The sequence below is a fragment of the Mustela nigripes genome, chromosome 8, assembly GCF_022355385.1.
Source record: "Mustela nigripes isolate SB6536 chromosome 8, MUSNIG.SB6536, whole genome shotgun sequence".
Lineage (NCBI taxonomy): Eukaryota > Metazoa > Chordata > Mammalia > Carnivora > Mustelidae > Mustela > Mustela nigripes.
Genome location: NC_081564.1, coordinates 65,759,921 through 65,780,397, shown reverse-complemented (window position 1 = coordinate 65,780,397; position 20,477 = coordinate 65,759,921). Strand labels below are relative to the sequence as shown.

General features: G+C 38.5%; 1 protein-coding gene across 3 annotated transcripts in view; it reads left to right on the top strand.

The window, feature by feature from the left end:
- The window catches only part of SMAD2 (SMAD family member 2), a 74,068-nt gene extending 54,656 nt beyond the window's left edge, over nt 1–19,412 (top strand). For 2 of the 3 annotated variants that reach the window (XM_059409615.1, XM_059409612.1), the window contains 6 exons: nt 399–473; nt 10,345–10,398; nt 11,712–11,924; nt 14,583–14,720; nt 14,901–15,045; nt 18,693–19,412. In XM_059409615.1, the coding sequence (XP_059265598.1) occupies nt 399–473; nt 10,345–10,398; nt 11,712–11,924; nt 14,583–14,720; nt 14,901–15,045; nt 18,693–18,816 (749 nt within the window). In that variant the 3' untranslated portion in view covers nt 18,817–19,412. The remainder of the gene's footprint in view (nt 1–398; nt 474–10,344; nt 10,399–11,711; nt 11,925–14,582; nt 14,721–14,900; nt 15,046–18,692) is intronic. The other variant, XM_059409613.1, reaches the window with a different exon arrangement.
- The last annotated feature ends 1,065 nt before the right edge of the window (nt 19,413–20,477 follow it).

Genomic DNA, 20,477 nt, shown 5'->3' with positions numbered 1-20,477 from the left:
TTAAAAAAAAAAAAGAAAGAAAGAAAAGAAAAGTAGGTACTAATGTCTTTATGTCTTTGAAGCATACTGATTCAGAACTGAGGCATCTTGGAAGTTCTATTTTTGGCTCTTGCCCCAGAAAATATACATATGGGAATGAGCCAGATATGTAAATAATAGCTAAGAAAATATGCCTAGAGAGCTTGGTTATATTACAAGTAGGCTTTAAGGATTCACCTGTAAGATTTGGATCAGAACCTGAATCATACGTCCTCAATACCAAATACTATGTTTTATAATAATGTTACATAATTTTCATATTTATTATTTAGAGTGATTCTTTGGTTATCTTTGGTAGCTAGGAGAAAGGTGGTGAGATTTCATTTGCAGCTGTGCTTATTTGTTCTAAACTTTTGTAGAAACACCACCTCCTGGATATATCAGTGAGGATGGAGAAACAAGTGATCAGCAGTTGAACCAAAGTATGGATACAGGTAAAACTTATTTTTCAAAATTCCTCAGTGATGAGATACACATTTTTTGCCCTGCTTAAAACCCACGAGAATTATTGGTGACTCGTCAGTGTGGAGAAGTTGGGACATACATCACAGAAAGAACTTTCCGTATTGATGTAATTGTATTCGAACCTTCCAAAGGAGGGCCCTGTTGTCAGTGAAAAAGTTACACATGCTACTCTGCAGAATAATTGATAATAATTTTCTCTCATTAGATTAAATGAAAATTTGAGAGCAGTCTCGCAGTTTTCTGTTTAAGTCTTCTGTGCTTCTGGTCAGAGTTTTAGTTACCCAATGAATAAATGTCTTTGTGATGAAAAACCAAAATGAGCCCACTAACAGATTTTCTGAGAAATTTGGAGAATGAGGATCAGATTTTCAGTGCTCCTTTAACTAGATTGTGAGTTCTGAGTGATAGTAGATTGTTCACATAAAATACCTTGTACCTGACCTAATTCAATTAATTTCTCATTTTTAGCTATCCACTCCACAGACACAGTGGAGAAAAAGTTTTAGCATGTAATGAGTATTACACATGTCAAAGCTTTAAAACAGTTGTTCCGTGATAAAATGTATAATCCACCAGAACTAATTAGGTTAGCAGTGAAGTAGCCGCGGTGTCATTGTCATTGTCTGGTTTGCTCCGTTCCATGCTGTCTGCAGTCTTAAGGACTGGACCCTTGAATGTCACAGCCTGTCAGATTACATTGTCAGCTTTTCTACACAGTTTATACTAAAGCATTCTGTAGTTATGATAATCTAAGTTATTTTTAAACGAATTAACATTGGTGGCAGGGGCTTTTATTTGAGACTGGGAACTGGCTTTTGCAATAATTCTGTTGTTTAAATCTTTCTGTTATTAAACTCCCAGATAAAGAAGCTTCTGTTCTAGCTAATCATACATGTAACTAACTGTTCAGAGTAGTAGATAACCCAGAAATATAGATCATTAGATTGATCACTGGAAATACTATGTACCTCTTAATGTAGATTTCTTATTGCAAATGGTATTTGGCTTTCCAAATACACCTTCCTCATACACCCATATTTGCCAAAGATCGGTATTCCTGGACCAACCATGTTCCTTTTTGATGGACCACCGCCACTGTGACATTTGAAAGTGAATGCCAAGAGAAAGATGCTTGACGTCATTAGCTCTCAGGGAAATGCAAATCAAAACCACAGTGCCCATCTCCAGGACTTCACCCCCACTACAGTGTCTATGATCAGAAAAGGACAGTGGCACGCGTTGGTGAGAATATGGACAAGTTGGAGTCTTCATGTGTTGCCGTCAGGAATGCAGAAATGGTTGGGTTGCTTTGGAAAAGTTGGTTGTTCCTTCAGAAGTTAAACAGAGAGCAACAGTATGACCCAGCAATTTCACTCCTGGGTTTAGACCCAAGAAAATTGAAAACACGTCCACACAAAACTTGAACACAAGTGTTCACTGAAGTATGATCTATCCTAGTCCAGAATTGGAAGTGACACAATTGTCCATCAGATGATGAATGGACAAATTAAATGAGGTGTTATTCGTATGTCAAAATATTATTCAACTGTATGAAAAAGCAATGTACTGATTCGTGGTATGATAAAGATGAACCTCAGAAGCACTGTATTAGATGAAAGAAGCCGGACACAGAAGGCCACGAGGCCATTAGTGCTCAGAGCCCAGTTTGGTCATAGAGCTGACACAGTGGAGGAGCAGTAACTTGGAGGTAATCAGTGGGTATGATGATAAAGGGTCAGATTTGAGAAGAGAATAAATGGACTCAACTAAAAATGGATCTGGTGTTTGGGGGATTGCTTTGAACCTAACCTCAAATTTCTAATTCTGTTACTTTTTCGAAACAGTGCATGTAAAACATTTCTTGTAATGACAACTGTGCGTATTTGATTCATGAGATGCTAAGAGTTGCTTTGACTACCAGTCTTCTCTCTGCTGTCCATTCCTTTCTCGGTGCTATGGCAAGAAAGTTCTGACAGATTTAGGACCCCAATTTAGAACAAAACTGAACTCTCTTTAATCTCTGGTTTTTTAAGAATTGTGGGAATTTTCTAGATACTTCATTGATTGCTAACTGAATTCTGTTATGGTCCAAAATACACTATGCATGATGTCAGTCTTCGGAAATTTACTGAAAGTTATTTTATGCTACAACATGTCTTATTTGTGTTGAAAAGAATTCTCTGTATAATTGAAAAGAATGTTCTGCACTTGCAGAGTTCTCTATATGTCATTTAGGGCGTTTGATGGTGGTGTTTAGATCTTCCTAATCCTCTCATTTTTTTTCTACTTGTCCTCTCAGTAATGGAGAGTGGTGTTAGTGTTTCCAGCTCTGATTTTGGTCCTGTCAGTTTTTGCTTCATGAGTTTTGAGTCTCTGTCTTCACTGGCACACACTTAGAATGATGATGTCCTTCGGATGAATTGACCCATGTTATAAAGTGTGTCTCCTGTTCATATCACCATAACTTATTTATTTCATTGGCTGTGTGGTATAGCTTTCATCCATTTACTTGCAGTCTGTCTTTATATGTGAAATGTGTTCCTTGTGGACAGCACTGCATGTCTTTGTCAGTCTCTTTTAATTGGAATATTTAGCCTATTTTTATGTAGTGTCTTTGTTGGTATCATTGGGTTTGGGTTACCATTTTACTGTTTTCTTTACTATTTATCCCATCTAAATTTTGTTCCTCTCTTCTTCATTTTCCTGAATTCTCTCAGATTAATCACATATATTTATGTTGGAATCCATTCTGTTTACTCTCTTGACTTTTTAACAGTACCAGTTAGCAGTGCTCTCAGTGAGTGTTATCACGATTACAATGTATATCCCAATTTTATCACCTTCTTAGGTAGTTAATTTGTAGTATTTTATAGCCTCATGTGCAGTGTAAGAATTTTGTAACACTAATTCCATCCACCTGCCTCGGTGCTGCCCTTGTCATTTGTCTTACATTACGTGTGTGTATAAACCCCAAAGTACCTTTGAGGGTTTTGTTCTGTTTTGTTTTAATTTTTAAAGGGTTAAAATTAACTTTTTGTGTTGACCTGCATATTTACCATTTCTACTCTTTCTTCCGTTCTTGCAGATGTGTGTCCACTTGTTTTGGCACTACTTGTTGAAGAAACGTTTCTTTCTCCATTGATTTACCTTGGCTCCTTTGTGTATAAGCAGGTGTAACTTTTGGTCTGCTGTTGAGCCAGTTGAGGGAGTTCATTTCAGATTATCTGTTTTTTAGTTTTACAGTTTACATTTGGAAGTCTTTTTGATAATGCTAGTACCTGCTTCGTACGTAGTCTGCGTCTGTTGATTTTTATCTCTTTAATTAAGGGTTCAGTTTTTCCTACTACTTTGCACGTCTCATGTTTGTTTTTTAATTGCATGCTGGGTATTTTGTCTAAAATAATACTAGACAGTAATATAGATAATATTCTCCCCTGGAAAGCCTTCCCCTTTTCTCTTTCTGGTTGTTAAGTTGAGGAGCTTATCTCTTCCACATGGTTAGGAGTTGAGCTGGATGGGTGATGATTTGATTTTTTTTTTTTTTTTAAGATTTTATTTATTTATTTGACAGAGATCACAAGCAGGCAGAGAGATAGGCAAGGGCGGGGGGTGGAGGGGGGGAGCGGGCTCTCTGCTGAGCAGAGAGCCTGATGCAGGGCTGGATCCCAGGCCCTGAGATCATGACCTGAGCTGAAGGCAGGGGCTTTAACCCACTGAGCTTCCCAGGCTCCCCAATTTGATGTTTTAATTAATGTCAGATCACCGTAGGCTTGAAGGTAGGGGTAGCCTCCTACCTCAGCAGGTTTTTAGATACGAGACTGCAGATCTCTCACTGCTTTCCAGCCTTTCCCAAAATTTCCTGTGCTACTCCATACTCAGCTCAAGATGTGTGGTTTAGAATTGGCTGACCAAGAGGAGGACTACGTCCTGGCTTGGGCTTCTTAGATTCCATGTGCCTGCACTTGGCTGTTAAAATGTTGGTTTATTTTTCCTTTGACAAGCCCAGTCCTGTGTGTCTGTCCTGACTTGGCAGGCACTGTCAGTGATGAAGATGGTCCCCCCTCTCTGCTTCCTTAGAGAGACTTTACCCCCCCACCCCAACCCCCGCAAGCTAGCTCACTTAGACTTAAATAGATCTATAGCTTTTTGGTTACCCTAAAGAATAATAAAGTTGTTTTAGTGTTTCCAGTATTTTCTTATGGTTATTTTGGGAGCCAGGGTTTTTCTTAGCCTTCTGTGTTCTAATTATAAGGGGAACCCTGTAGAAGTTATTAATAAGAACAAAAGAAAAGCATCTTTATTCTTATAATAGAATTCTTGCTCACTGAAAATTTGAAAATGCATAGCACATAATAAAGACACATGAGGAAAATGTATATTTTTTGAGCTGGAATTGACATACTACATACAACATGGCTTTCTTTTTTTCCATTTTCTTTTTGCTTTGTCTAATATTTCTACCATTCCATGTCAAAGAAAAGAGAGTATTTTACAGATGAAATTATGCTGCAACATTTTGAATTCTATACCATGTAGATGTTCATTATAAAAAAAAGTTAGATAAAACAAGAAAATATAAGCATTCTGGGGCGCCTGGGTGGCTCAGTGGATTAAGCCACTGCCTTTGGCTCGGGTCATGATCTCGGTGTTCTGGGATTGAGCCCCGCATTGGGCTCTCTGCTCAGCAGGGAGCCTGCTTCCCCCTCTGTCTCTGCCTGCCTCTCTGCTTACTTGTGATCTCTCTCTGTCAAATAAAATAAATAAAATCTTTAAAAATAAAAAAGAAAATATAAGCATTCTGTGTAAGTCCCATCCTCTGGCAGTAATTGTACTCTTAATTTTAAAAGGTTCAGTGTTTACAAAAACTAAAACTAAAAATAAAACACTGCAGTGGACATCATAGAAAAAGAGCTAAAAAGTGACCGAAGTCTGCACCTAGATGTGAAATTCTGGATGCCCTATTCATGACTACTGCAGTAGACGTCCTCTGGCTGGTTTCTGGGTGTAGGGAGAAATGCATGCTTTTGAGATGCATTGCTTGGTGATGAGGTACGGCAAAGGTTGGTGGAGTACCCCAGCATGACTCCCAGTTTTCTGAAGGGTCTGTGAAAGTGACTGGTCTGTACTCAGTAAATAAGATTTTTAAAATCTTGCTTTTTTTTTTTTTTGATTTTATTTATTTATTTGACAGAGAGAAATCACAAGTAGATGGAGAGGCAGGCAGAGAGAGAGAGAGAGGGAAGCAGGCTCCCTGCTGAGCGGAGAGCCCGATGCGGGACTCGATCCCAGGACCCTGAGATCATGACCTGAGCCGAAGGCAGCGGCTTAACCCACTGAGCCACCCAGGCGCCCCTAAAATCTTGCTTTTTAAGCCTTTTTGGTCTAAAAATGAAATAGTGGATAATTTCAGTTTTTCAGGATTTTCTCTGTGATATGAAAACAAAGGAATGGGGGCACCTGGGTGGCTCAGTGGGTTAAAGCCTCTGCCTTCGGCTCAGGTCATGATCCCAGGGTCCTGGGATCGAGCCCCACATAGGGCTCTCTGCTCAGCAGGGAACCTGCTTCCTCCACTCTGTCTGCCTCTCCTCCTACTTGTGATCTCTGTCTGTTAAATAAATAAAATCTTTAAAAAAAAAAAGAAAAGAAAACAAAGACCCATAAGTCCTTTTGAAAGAATTACACTTTTTATTATTGCACTTGTATGCTATTAATTTATGGTTGGGTAATTTACTCAAACTTCTTAATACATTTTTAGCCATTAACTTTGCTCAAGAAATTCAAATTAATTTTAATACTCTTCAAAAAAATATTAAATACTAAACATGTAATTCATCTCAAACTAAATGAATTCCGTTTGGAGCAAACACTTAAAAGTAAAAAATGAAACTATAATTTTCAGTACATGATGAGGAATTCTTAAAATAATCTAAGTGAGAAATATGTAAAGTATAAAACCATCAGAAAATATTGGCAAATTTGAATAAATAAAATATAAAATGTTAACTACCACACACCTATTAGAATGGCGAGAATCCAGACACTGGCAATGCCCAAATGCTTGTGAGGAAGTGGAGCAACAGGACCTCGCATTCCTCGCTAGTGGGGATGCAGAATGGTACAGCTCTTCTGGAAGACTCACTGGCAGCTTCTTACAAAACTAAATATACTATTACCGTATGAGCCAGCAATCACACTCCATAGTGTTTCCCCAAAAGAGCTGAAAATATATGGACACACAGAATCGTGCATATGGACATGTACAGTAGCTTTATTCATAATTGCCAAAACTTGGAAGCACTGAGTAGGTAAGTAGATAAGTAAACAGTGGTACTTTCAGAGAATGGAATATTATTCAGCACTGAAAAGGAACGAGCTACTGAGTCAGGAAGAGACATGGAGGAAACTTAAATGCATATTGCAAGTGAAAGAAGCCAGTTTCTAAAGGCTACATACTTTATGATTCCAACTATATGACGTTCTGGAAAAGGGAAAACTATAGACATGATGAAAAGATCTGTGATATCCAGGGGTCAGAGAGGAGGAAGAGATGGATAGAGAGAGCACAGGGGATTTTTAGGGTAGTGAAACTATTTTGTAAGATACTACATGGTGAATATGTATTATTGTGTGTTTGTCAAAGCCCATAGAATGTACAATACCAAGAATGAACCGTCATATTAACTATGGGCTTTGGGTGATAATGACGTGTCAATGTCCATTCCTTGACAGCAACAAATGAACCCTTGCAGTGCTAGGTACTCATTGCAAGGGAGACTGTACATGTATGTGTACGTGGCTGTCTGGGAGCTCTTGGTACTTTTTGCTTATTTTGCTGTGAACCTAGAAACTGCTCTAAAAAGTAATGTCTGATTTAAAAAATTAATGTCACCTTGAAAGCTGTATCAAAAGAAACGAAAAACTTGGGGAAATGTTTGCAAATGAATGACTAGTCTAATAGATTTCAAAATTGAAGACCACTTACAAGTTAAGAAGAAAAAGAAAATAAGTCAAAGAAAAATGGACAAAAAGTATATGAGTGTACTATTTACAACAACAAAAAATTTTAAAAATGTAATCTCTTTCACCCTTTGAGTCAAATAGGCAAATGTCAAAAGGTAGTGACACAGGGTGAAGAAACTCTAGCTCATAAATTCTGGGTTGGGACTAAGCATTTTGGGGAGGTACTTTGACACTTATAAAAACTTAATACACATATCTTTTGATCTAAAGTTTCCTTTTGAAAAACTTATCCTACAACTCTATGCAAACTTGTATACAAAGATATACAAGGATTCTTCTAAATGTTTTAGCTGCCAAGACTACTAGTAACCACTGCCTAAGTACTGAGAGTATTTATTACTTCTTATAACTGGAAGTTGCAGACTTTAGTAGCAGCATGAATATATGAGTAACTAATAGATTAATTTATCAATTAATATGCCTCTTTACAAAATTTCTAATAAATTGTTCAACTTCTTAAAACTTTATGTATGATTATAATGAACCATTCTTCTAAATCTGTAATTCTAACTGGTCACTTTGATAAGTGATAAGCATTTAGGAGAGGAATCAGTAGTTAAGAGATATGAATAATTGGGCAGTTTCCTCCATTTCTCGTAGCTTTGTTTATTTTATATCTGCTTCAGGAAATGGTGAGTTTTAGTTCATTGTTCTAAATATATTTTGACCTTTCTTAGTAGGACCTGTTGGAATTGCCAACAGATTTTTCAAACAGGAACAAAAAAAGAGCTTAATTTTCTTATGGAAGTTTGTTCTGATTATCACCCGTTCTCTAGTTTTGATTCATCTGTTTATCTGGGGGTGTTACCTGCTATTTTATGTTGCGGTTGTCACAGTGTGGGAGGTCAGGGGTCCAACCTGTCTTAGCCTACAGCTTGCTATGATATTTGAGGTGTGGGAGCTGTAGTCATGCTTTTTTATATAACTTTCTGAAAAATGTATAGGAAAAATGATCAGAAAACAAAATGTATTCTGTAATTACATTAATTAACAACATTCACAACATATGTGTCTTAAAATTTAATTACATGGAATTGACTGAAGTAGTCTCTGAATAATTCCATTTTTTTTGGTCTGCGTTTGTGGTATTGCTTATTTTATGTACTTCTGCCTTCTCCTCTTATTTTCTTGATTAAGTTTAACCTGTTTACCTAAAACTGGAAGAAATGGATAATTTTCTAAGAAAATATTATTTACCAACACTGACTACAGAAGATAGAGCTATCTTAGCAGTGAACTTTCATAGAAGAAATAGAGAAATGTCCTAGGGTAAACCCTAGAAAATTATTAACTGCAAACAATTTCACACAGGAATTCCACCAAACTATTAAAAAATGCTTTATTATAGTGCCATTTAAGCTATCATAGAACATAAAAAAGACATAAAGCTTCTAGATTTTCTTCCTCAGGCAATGTAACATTACACTTATAGGGTGAATCTGTAGACCAGTATTGTTTGAGATCTTTTTTTTTTTTTTTTGAGGATTTTGTTTATTTATTGGAGAGAGCGTGAGCAGGGGGAGGGGCAGAGGGAGAAGCAGACTCTCTCCTGAGTAGGGAACCCAATCCAGGTCTTCTTCCCAAGTCCGTGAGATCATCCCCTGAGCCAAAAGCAGACGCTTAATCCACTGAGCCACCCAGCTACCCCCGGGTGAGATTATTGATGCAAAAATGCTAAATAAGAAATTTTATCTCTCATCTCTAAATCCGTGTCCTACTTAATGGTAAAATACTAGAAGTATCTCCCTAAAGTTAAGAGTAGATCAAGAATATCTAGCTGTCATGACTGTTTTATCCAAGTGTGAGACCCCAAGGTTTTTTTAATTCTGTTTAATCAAAATTATGAAGAGTCATAAGACAGATGACCAAATATTTGCAACCCATAACATAAAAAGACTAATAGCCCAGTACATAAATAGCCTATTAGAAATCAGGGAGAGGAGTGATCCCCATCATTATAGAAATGTGAGCACAAGAAGAAACTGTTCACACAAAGGCAGTACAGTACAAAGAAGTATAAAACTGCTTGCTCCATGTCATTTATAAGCGAAGTACAGATCAAAGCTATACTTGGGAAATCCTGTTTTCAGTGATGAGTGCTAACACCATTCATCCTTATATAACACCACTTGCTACTGGGACTGTAAACTGGTACAACCTATAGACGACAGTTGGGGCAAAATCTATCAAAATCATGGTTGTATAGCTCTTGGACCTGGCGTTTTCTCTGAGAGAACAATATGATTGGAAGTATGCAAAATGTGCAAGATTACTCATTGCAGTCTTGGTTCTTAAAGCAGAAGATTGCAAATAGTCTGAGTATCTACCAATATAGGATCATTATACAGCATAATATAAGCTTTTGTGGCTAGTAGAGAGAGGGAGAGAGTCATAAGGACACATCAGCATTCCTCAGTCAGTAAGTAGTATAAAAGCAAAGTTCAGTACTGTTACCATTTGTATATAAAAAGCAAGGTGGGGAGCACAGAACAATATATTTGCTTGTGAGGTTCACAGATTATTTCTGGAAGAGTACACAAAGAACTGGCAACACTGGGTGCCTTTGGGATGGAGAACTGGGTGGCTAGAAGCCAGGGCTGTTTATATTCTTCTGTACCTTTTATATACTGAAGCCTTCAAAATTAAATTCCCATATAACACTTGTGTATTTTGAATTCTAAGGGGATAAACTTATCTGTATTATCTATGATCATTAATTACAACCAGATGCATCCTAATTTTATTTATTTATTTATTATTTGGTCAAAAGTTCTAGAAATACTTGCGTATCTATTATAAGATTGAATCCTTTTGTTTCAGGATCTCCAGCAGAACTATCTCCTACTACTCTTTCCCCCGTTAATCATAGTTTGGGTAAGTTGCAAATACTACCCTCTGCCCCTGACACTGTTTTACACTATGTCAGTAAATTGTATGTCTTCACTGGTAATTATTTTTCATGTATATGAGAAATAGATCCTAACGAATAATGAAATGATTATTTCAATTCATGCTTTTTAAAAATGATAATTTGCCTTAATACTACTAAAACTGTTTTCTACTGGCACATATGAGCATAAAAACCTAATAAGTCTGTTCATGGAAATTATATTCTTTATGGAAAGTTTAATGACCTATTATGGCTAGATTTAAATAGGTATGTTTATTTCAGGATATATTTTGTGATAGCAGTTATTAATATGAGGTGTATATCCATATATATGTATGTATGTATATATACACGCATGAACCTATGTCTAACGGTACGGGGGGTGTGTGTATATGCGTTGTGTAGTTAAATCTTGGCCTTCAGTTTACCTCGGTATTTCACAATGTCTCTTCAGTTTCTACACATGACGAATTCAGTCTACAAAATTTTTTTTTTATGATATTCCTTGTGTCTTCTTTTAAAGATTTTATTTATTTGAGAGAGAGAGCATACACAAGCGGTGGGAGGGGCAGAGGGAGTAGCAGACTCCCCTCTGAGAAGGCAGATGCTTAACCACTGAGCCACCCAGGTGCCCCTCCTCACGTCTTCTAATTAAAATTATAGAAGTTAAATCCATGGGTTCCTAGTTTTCCCATAAAATATGTAAATTCTTTTGAGTCCATATTCTGTTTTAACTTGCATGCTTTTTGTGTTTTATTACTTTCTGTTCCTTGTGTGTGCGTGGGTTTTCTCTTTTTGTAACTAGGGTAACTCATGGAGGATCGCCTGTCAAAATAGACAATGTCAGAAATATTTTGTATTTTGTATCCTGTTATTATGATAGATTTTTTTCTTCTTGTGGCTTTTGACTCCATCCTTGCTCCAGCTTTATTCCATTTTATCCTACCCCAAAATTAGTGTTATTATACAAGTTGATTTACTTTGCCTGCAATGATTTTATATTCAAACATGAACTTGAATAAAACTACTGGTAGAACATGACCCATCATAAAGTCTGAGAAAGATGTTTGAAGATTAGATGACTTCAGGAGATGGGGGAAATTTGAGACACTGAAAATCTGGTATGATCTAATGGAAACTGGAATTTGTAGTGTAGATGTTAAGTCAGCTTCCTGAACGGTAGCCAGTGGAAGCCGGCCTAGGGCATGTGCAGATAGCTGCTGATACTCGATCTCTTCTTGGCTTGAACTGTTCACACAACATTTCTTGCTTTTATGGGTTTGGTTTTTTTCCCCAGATTTGCAGCCAGTTACTTACTCAGAACCTGCATTTTGGTGTTCAATAGCCTATTACGAATTAAACCAGAGGGTTGGCGAGACCTTCCACGCATCACAGCCCTCACTCACTGTCGACGGTTTCACAGATCCATCCAATTCAGAGAGGTTCTGCCTAGGGTTGCTCTCCAACGTCAACCGAAACGCGACTGTAGAAATGACAAGAAGACATATAGGTACGTGTTTTTCCCTTGTGTGAGGATCCACTGCTATGTACTCATAGTGGGGCCGCCGCGTGGCTTACCATGTTTGGAGCTTGTGTGCAGCTGCTTGCCTTGTCTGGCCGCGTCCGACCCGCATGCCCTTGACTTTGGCTTCTCCTCTATTGGGCACCCTTGATACTGGGCAGTCCGTCAGTAAATTGGCATTAAAATTACGTTGCAGAGTCTCTGCCAGTCCTAAGATTGTCATGTTCAGATTTCAGAATTTTAATTTTAACAAATCATGACTTTTTTCAGTTTGTTGACGTCTCCAAGGATTCCCCCTTTCAGGAGTTCATATATTAAGTAATGAAATCTGCTCACCCTTACCTAAAGGAAGAGATTTTCAACAAAAACTGTTCTTTAATACCTAGTTCAGAACATAATTCAGAGGATCTCAAAATGTAGTAGTCCCAATATCCTTTTAGCACATTTATGAGGTCAAAACTCTTTTCATAATGCTACTAAGATCCTGTTTTCTTTTTTTACTCTTGTTCACTTGTGAATGTACAGTGAAACATTCCAGAAACTACAAGGCATATGATTTTGCAGGCAACTACATGTAGGATCTGATGAGAATCCAACCTTCTTCCATGAAGCCAGACAGTAGAGAGAGTTGCAAAAACGTGAAGCATTGCTATTCTCACTAATTTTGGGGGAGGGGTGGGGAACTGTTATTTTTCATAACAATGTTATTTATGTGAATTCGTAATGGCTTTATTATTTAGATTTCTCAGTGAACTGGTATACTTTTTTGAATCTCCGTTTTAATACCGAACGTGTTAAGTTTCCATAGGTGGTAGTCCACATTAATAGTGACTCTTTGGGGTGTCCAGTATTTTTTTGGCAGTGAGGTAAGGAAAAAAAAGAATTGGAGTGTCACGAATATAACTGAACATAGTTCTCATTACTGTAAAGGAACTTCTTTTAGCAATGGTTTGCTTCTGTTTCTGATGAATTAACCATCACTTGTGAGAAACGCTGGTCACTGAACAGGTGTGATTCTGCGCAGTGCTGTGATTTGGCTCTGTGTGGAATTTCTCAGGTCTTGCTTGGTGTGTAAATTTTGTATAATTGTAGATGTCTTGGGGATAACGAGGGCTTCCGAATACCTGACCCTTAACTAAAGCAGTTCTTTTTCTGCCTGTGTTTTAATTAGGGTTCTGCATACAGATAACAGGAGGTTTTCTCTACTATACATACTTCTCTCCACAATCTTAGATTGCTCTTATTCTTGGATTGTCTTTAGCGCCCAAAGCGAGAATCATCCCAGTAGACCAACGAGCCGCCTCTTGGATTGTCTTTTTACTTTGGATTTCTAACTTATCGGGTGGTTTTGATCAGAGACTGTAGCCTGGGAAATCTCTCCTTTTGGGATTTAATCTTTTCCTGATGGTCAGGTACACGTTTGGTGGCTTTACCACATTCTGTGGTTGTGAGAGCAGGGTGTCGGTTCTGTGTTTATGTGTTAAAGCTGGGCTTTAGGTGGTTGTGTCACAGAACATGTTACCACACACCTAACCAGCCTGAAACTACACACATTTGTGAGGCCACAGTTGCTGCAGGTCAGGAGTCCAGGCAAGGGTTAGGAGTATCCACCGAGTCTCAGAATGGGAGACCGTGGCGTTGACTGGGCCGTGTTCTCGTCTGGAGCTTGAGGTCCCCTTCTGAGCTCACATGATTGTTGCAGAGTCCACTTCCCTGAAGTTGTATCCGCGAGGTCCTCTTTTGCTATAGACGGTCACCTCGGAGCTGCTTTCAGCAGCTAGAGGCCACCAGCATTCCTTCCCCATGGACCCACTGTCTTCACAATGAGGCACAGAGAATCTCTGCTATGGAACCCTCTCTCTCACATTTCGAACCCACTATCACCAGGGACAGCCCAGTCCTTTCTAAGGGATATCACCTGATTAAGTCAGGCCCACCAAAAGAGAATCTCCTTTCCTTGAGGTCAGCTGATTGGAGATCTTAATTACATTTGAAAAACTCCCTTAACAGCAGCACCTCGATTCATGCCTGACTGAATAATAGAGATGTATACACACCAGGGGTGAGAACCTTTGGTGCTGTCTAGATCGCTGCCTTTCACAGTTGGCTTGTTAAAATCTCCCAGCATATTTTTTCCTTCCCTCGTTCTGCTTATCTGTCTAGGGATTTGGTTGTCAGCTTCATATGTAATTTTAAAAAGGGCAAGTGACTCTAATTTCTTGATTTTTTTTCCTTTTTTCTTAACTTTAGTGTGGTTGTTAAGGAAATACTATTTATTATAGTGAAGGCTTATTTATCTGAAGCGTTAGTTCCTTTAAAATTACCTCAATTTCTTTTACTTATTTTAAAATAATATATAATTTGTATGAAATTCTTTATTTTACTAGCCATGTATTTTTCTACATTGCCTCAATACTTTTGATAAGCATGTCTTATTTTTTGAAGTCAGTAAGACAATGTTAAAAAAATACTTGGAAAAATACAGTGTGGTATGTTTCGAAGTTAGGCTTCAGAAAAGCATCGCTGTGGAAGAGGTTATCAAAATAGCTTCCATCATTTTAGTACTCGTCCAAGAAGAGACTCTTCCAAAGTTATGCTAAAAACAGGAAATGTTATAAAACTAATCCCATGTGTATTTTGTTTTAGGAAGAGGAGTGCGCTTATATTACATCGGTGGAGAAGTTTTTGCCGAGTGCCTAAGTGATAGTGCAATCTTTGTGCAGAGCCCCAACTGTAATCAGAGATACGGCTGGCACCCTGCAACCGTGTGTAAAATCCCACCAGGTATGCTGCACCAGTGTCAGTCAGCCTATCCCATTGACTTGCTGAGCTGCCATAGTTATTGTTAATTCTGGGACTCGGGGGAGAATTTGCATGCTTGTTTTTTAAGATCTGTAGCCCTTTTGAAATTATTGTCTTACAATGATACTCGTTTTACACGGTTTTTACTGTTTTCAATCATAGGCTGTAATCTGAAGATCTTCAACAACCAGGAATTTGCTGCTCTTCTGGCTCAGTCCGTTAATCAGGGTTTTGAAGCCGTGTATCAGCTAACTAGAATGTGCACCATAAGAATGAGTTTTGTGAAAGGGTGGGGAGCGGAATACCGGTATGAAATACATATTCAGCTCTTAAATTTCCACAATGTAATTCTTCTTTCTTCCGTTCTTTGCATCTCCTAGAGTTCCCATGTATCGATTTTCCTTAAGGTTATGCAGTCAGCAGAGCACATGCCAAGTAACAAAAGGGCTTTGGAGGTCTGGGCATTCACAAGTTCTCCAAATGCCTGTGCTGGCATTATAGAAGACAGATTGAAAACCTGGTTGGATGCTGGCAGAAGTGTGATCAGGGTGGCAGATGGCATTAAAAGAGTATATTTGAAGGCGTCTGTCCGTTCACTCAAGGAGAAACATTTTCACTGGGGCTCTGGGAAGGCTTCTGGTAGAGGGGTCACCTGCTTTAGGTTCTGAAAGATGCATGGCATTTGAGGTAGGCAGGAGAGGTTGGGAAACTACTGTCTTGACCCTAGAATGCAGTTGGTTTGACTGGAGTACAGAAGGTCAAGAGGAGTATGGCTGGACGGCTGAGTTGAGACCAGTTGAATGTAAGGTTAAGAGGTAGCTAGAAGGGCGTACTTGTTCCGTGTCAGGCCGGCCCTGGGCGGTGTTTTCCGTGTGGTATGTTAAATGGTTCAAACTAATACTTATTTGGAAGTAGACTTAGAAAAGATTTGATAATTTGCCCAAGGACACTTTGTGAGTGGTAGAGTTGGGACTTGAAGAAAGCTCTTCTTGACTCTTAACACCCTCTCCAAGGATAGTAGTAACAATTACATAATTGAGTTCTACAGAAGCTAATTTGTCATCAGGGGATAAGATAGACCAGGTTCTTGCCAAACTAAACAGTGCATGGGATTCCACATCAGAAAGGGAAGACTTCCTTAGCATCTTTAAGGTTAGAACTATAAGTAAAATACTTAGTCCTTCTGCGGCTCATACTGCTACTCTCTGAGTGCCTGACTCCGAAGATACTCATACAGCATAGCAGTAGTATTTCTCTTTCTCTGGCAGTTTGGGCCCTTCAAAATAAATTTCATATCATTTGGACTTGATTCTCTATCTTCAACAAATTTTAGGAGGTGTATGCCTCTTGAGAGGGTGAAACTTGAGCTCTTCTGGTTGAATACTTCTATAAAAATATATATTGTTTTACATATTTATATCCTAGAATGAAGACTTGTCATTATTTTGTCCCAGTTATATTAGTAGAATAATTCATTTAATCATTTCCCTTTTGAGATGTGATGCCTTTGAAGGCTTTTTGCCTTGGACTTGAGTTGATACTAAAAATTAGATTCAAATGGTACCATCTGATAACCAGGCATTTAGGTCACACTTTTTTTTCTTCACGAGATGAGAATATTACAGGACCTGGTAGTAGAAATTTCGTGCAACTAAACATGAACTGCAGATGGCGGGGGGAACTCCATGTCTTTTGGTGGCTCTCCTACCAAGGACAGTTGTAATTGGCGGAGAGAGGTGCTGCCCTCTGTGCACTGTGGACTCTGCCATTCTTCAGCCCAGAGAGAACTTAAAACCTGTGATTATGAGAAGCAGTAACATACAGTATGTTTTTATTGGTATAGAGTTAGAGACACATCTACTTCAGTTAATAAACTAGTTGCCTTTGACACTTACAGATCTGAATAACGCCAGGTACTTCTGTATCTGTGAACTCTAGTGGTTGCCAGGAACCTTTTGTCCTTAATGACACTGGAGCTGAGGAGGTAGAGCCAATGGCTAGATTTCTAAAACTATTTTTTCATTTTCTGTAAGACCAGCATGTTTGCCAGTATAAAGATCAGAAAGCATAGTAAGTAGGAAATACAGATGTGCAAAGAATTTATATATAAGTGAGAAAAATATCTGAGTTAAGTGAATTGGTATTGGAGTAAATAGGGAATAAATAATGTCTTGGGTACATTTCTGTGGCCACATAAGAAGAGTGACAGCCTTCTGAAACCTACTCCCCCGTTCAATGGCCGGGATCAAGAATTATCCCAGAAGGTTCAGCTTATTAGTAATAAATGATCTGATTGAAAACAAACTAAGAAGCATGCAGAATTCAGCAAATGGGAGAATCAGAATTAAAAGAGATCTTGGCAAAAGCCCGCAGAAGGCCTGATCTGAGGGAGAGCTAGAAGGCAGGAGGAACTTTCTCTGAGGAACAACAGGAAGAACAGAGGGGAAGATGGAGAAAGGGCAATCTTGCCTCTGCCTCCTGGATAACGTGAGTTAACTTGTCAAGTGTGCCAGTGCAGTTTTAAGCTGCATAAACCAAAGTATGCTATTAAATCAAAACAAGATAGTGGGTTTATGTGGGTCAGATTTGAGACTGTGGTATTATGTTCTCTGTGTCGTGGTTTAGGAACAATCGCATAAAGCATGTCTCTGCGTATGTCTCAGACCCTGAGGCACAGATTCAAATGCAAGGAGTTTATTCAGGAAATGGAGGAAGCCCTGGTAAGGAAGGAGGAAGTAGGGAAGTGAGGTAGGGGAGGGAAGGCAGCCAAAACCATCATTAAGCCATATGCCAAGTCGGGTGGGTCATTAGAGCTATTCCCATAGGAAAATGTGGGAAACAGTAACGAACATAAGAGAATTCTCCCACCCAGAAGGAAAGGAAACTGGCATTTAAATGGCAGTTCCCGTGTCATTGGTTGAGGGCTGCTCCCGGGGAGGTGAATTTCCTAACACTTGTAGTCTGCTGCACACGTGGCTGGCGCAGAGGAGCTCTCCGGCACAGAAAGTCAGATACACGCCGTTGAAAATTGGCTAGAGAACACTGGAAACTTCGAAGAGTATAGTGGGGCGCTGACACCATCTGCTATAGGAAACCACATCCTCTGAAATACAGTTTTAAATTTTGTTGAGCATGTGTCACTTGGAGATGAAGAGTTGATAATGGCCTTTTGTCATGTTTGAAGGGCTGTCATACTGAAGAACCAAGCAGACTCCCCAACTTATTGTATATAATAAATAAGACAGAACTCAAATCAGTACGTGCAAGTGACAGGATGTCATTGAACAATTTGTAGTTCCCACAGTCCCATCATGTCAAAATACCAGAGGTGTTTCTTATCACAAGCCTGCCCGATGTTCCTAATGGGGATGTTGCTCATTGACTTAGGGAATGCCGAACTCTGTTCGGAGTTCTCAACATTCTATGAAAAGCTTTGGTCAGAATTCTGTTTTGTTTCGGTATGCTTGAAATTTGAACCCTGTTCCATTTATTTAGACTTGACTTGGTATTTGAGTATCATCTGCTCTGTGGTTGATTAATAAATTAGGATGACGTGTCTTTGGTTTGCTTGGGACGGTCCTGGTTTGTGTCTCTTGTCCTGGCCTGGTTATTACTAGTGACTCTCTTCACTCTTAAAGGTGCCTCAATTTGGATGGTAAGTAGTCAGGTCACCCTCCTAATTTTAATTTGAGGAGAAAAGAATATTTTTGTTAATCTCTTTAGAAGCAAAAAAGTGTGTGTATATATATATATATCATTAGAAGTATTTTGTTAGACTTTGAGGATTAAATAGTTTTCAAAGTACTAGCTATCCTGACTTAATACTTGCTCAAAAGAATGTAGGTTTTCATATATACAACCTTTTAATTTATCTAAATTCTTAATGCATGTCGCTAAACACTGCCATGTTGTTCTTTTAATTTCATAATTCTTTTCTTGTATTCTTTTGAATAGAAGGCAGACGGTAACGAGCACTCCTTGCTGGATTGAGCTTCATCTGAATGGACCTCTACAGTGGTTGGACAAAGTATTAACTCAGATGGGATCTCCTTCAGTGCGTTGCTCGAGCATGTCATAAGGCTTCGTCACCACTCAAGTCCCATCAAAAGACTCAGTGTACCAACTCTTCTGTCATAGTATTTGTGTGTGGTCCCCATGGACTGTTCACTGTCCAAAAATTCAAGAGAGAAAACAGCACTTGAGGTCTCACCCATTAAAGCACCTTGTGGAATCGGTTTCCTATATTCGAATATTAGATGGGAAAATTAGTGTCTAGAAATACCCTCCCATATAGGAGAAAGAGAAGATTTTAAAGACTTAACTGATGTCTCGTTGGGCATAAAACCGAGTGTCCCACAGGTTTGTTAATACCAGTAGTAGCTCTGTGTACAGGTAATGTGTCATGATCCAGCATCACAGTACTGTGCTGTTCATATACACGTTTAGTTTGCATAAATTAGGTGTGTGTGTGCTGCTTCTTGAATTAGGCAAGCCTTTATAAAGTTACAGTACCTAATCTGTTATTCCCACTTCTCCGTTATTTTTGTGTGTCTTTTTTAATATATAATATATATCAAGATTTTCAAATTATCATTTAGAAGCAGATTTCCCTTGTAGAAAAACTAATTTTTCTGCCTTTTACCAAAAATAAACCCTTGGGGGAAGAAAAGTGGATTAACTTTTGAAATCCTTGACCTTAATGTGTTCAGTGGGTCTTAAACATTCATTTTGTGTTATTTACTGCTAAATCTCACTATACGGAAACTGCAGAAAATCTTTCCAGACCTCTCTTCCATTCCCACTTTTGCCCTGATACCAAAACCATGTAGCATGACATCCATCACTAGTAATGGTGGCTCCAATACTGCCAGCACCAGTTAGTTCTGGAGCACAGTACGAGTTCATATGGATAAGTCCCTTTGTCTTAAAACAGATTTCCGTGGATAGTAATAGACTCGTGTAACCAAGCAGTCTGCTGATTTATCCTGACACCTCATCAAAACAAATGGCAGTAGATTCATTTTCAGGGATATGCTACAATGACTTCAGTATATTTATCCTTTTTTTAAAGCCGGTCTATAGATAAAAACACTCTTTTTTAAAAGCTCTTTTAAAATATTTCAATAGCAGACCTAGTGCTCTCTGAGTTTCTTCTGCGTTCGTTACCAGGTTGTATTATGAAATGGACCTTTTGTAAATGTAATTGCTTCTGCAAAATACCTACAAAAGTGATGCTGAGGTATGATCAGCAGATAAGGGCCATCTGTTTTTTAAAGTATGTTGTATTAAATGTATAAAAATCTGTTATTTTACATAATTATGAATTCAGAATTTTAAACATTGGGGGAGAAGCTGTTTAGCGAGTTTTTTAGCTTATAATTACCTACAGTCTGGGGTCTTCTGAACTAATCCTAAATGTGTGGTTGATATTACAACCAAGGACATTTTAGGCTGTGTGGCCAGAGGAGATTCCAGAAGCTACGCTACGTTGGTAGTCCGTTCTGGTAGTCTGTTTGGTGGCAGATAATCTTTAGATGGAATGTTGACTCTGCAGTTTAAACAGTTCTCGTTTGCATCTCTTTACAAGAGGGAAATTGCCACTCCTGACCCCCTACTAGTACATTTTCAGATTTTTGGAGATAGACACTTTTGGTACTTGTTCTTTGAAACCATATTCAGCTGTCTCTACCGGTATCATTTTCAATACTCTCAGCATTTGATTGTTTTCTACTGGGTATT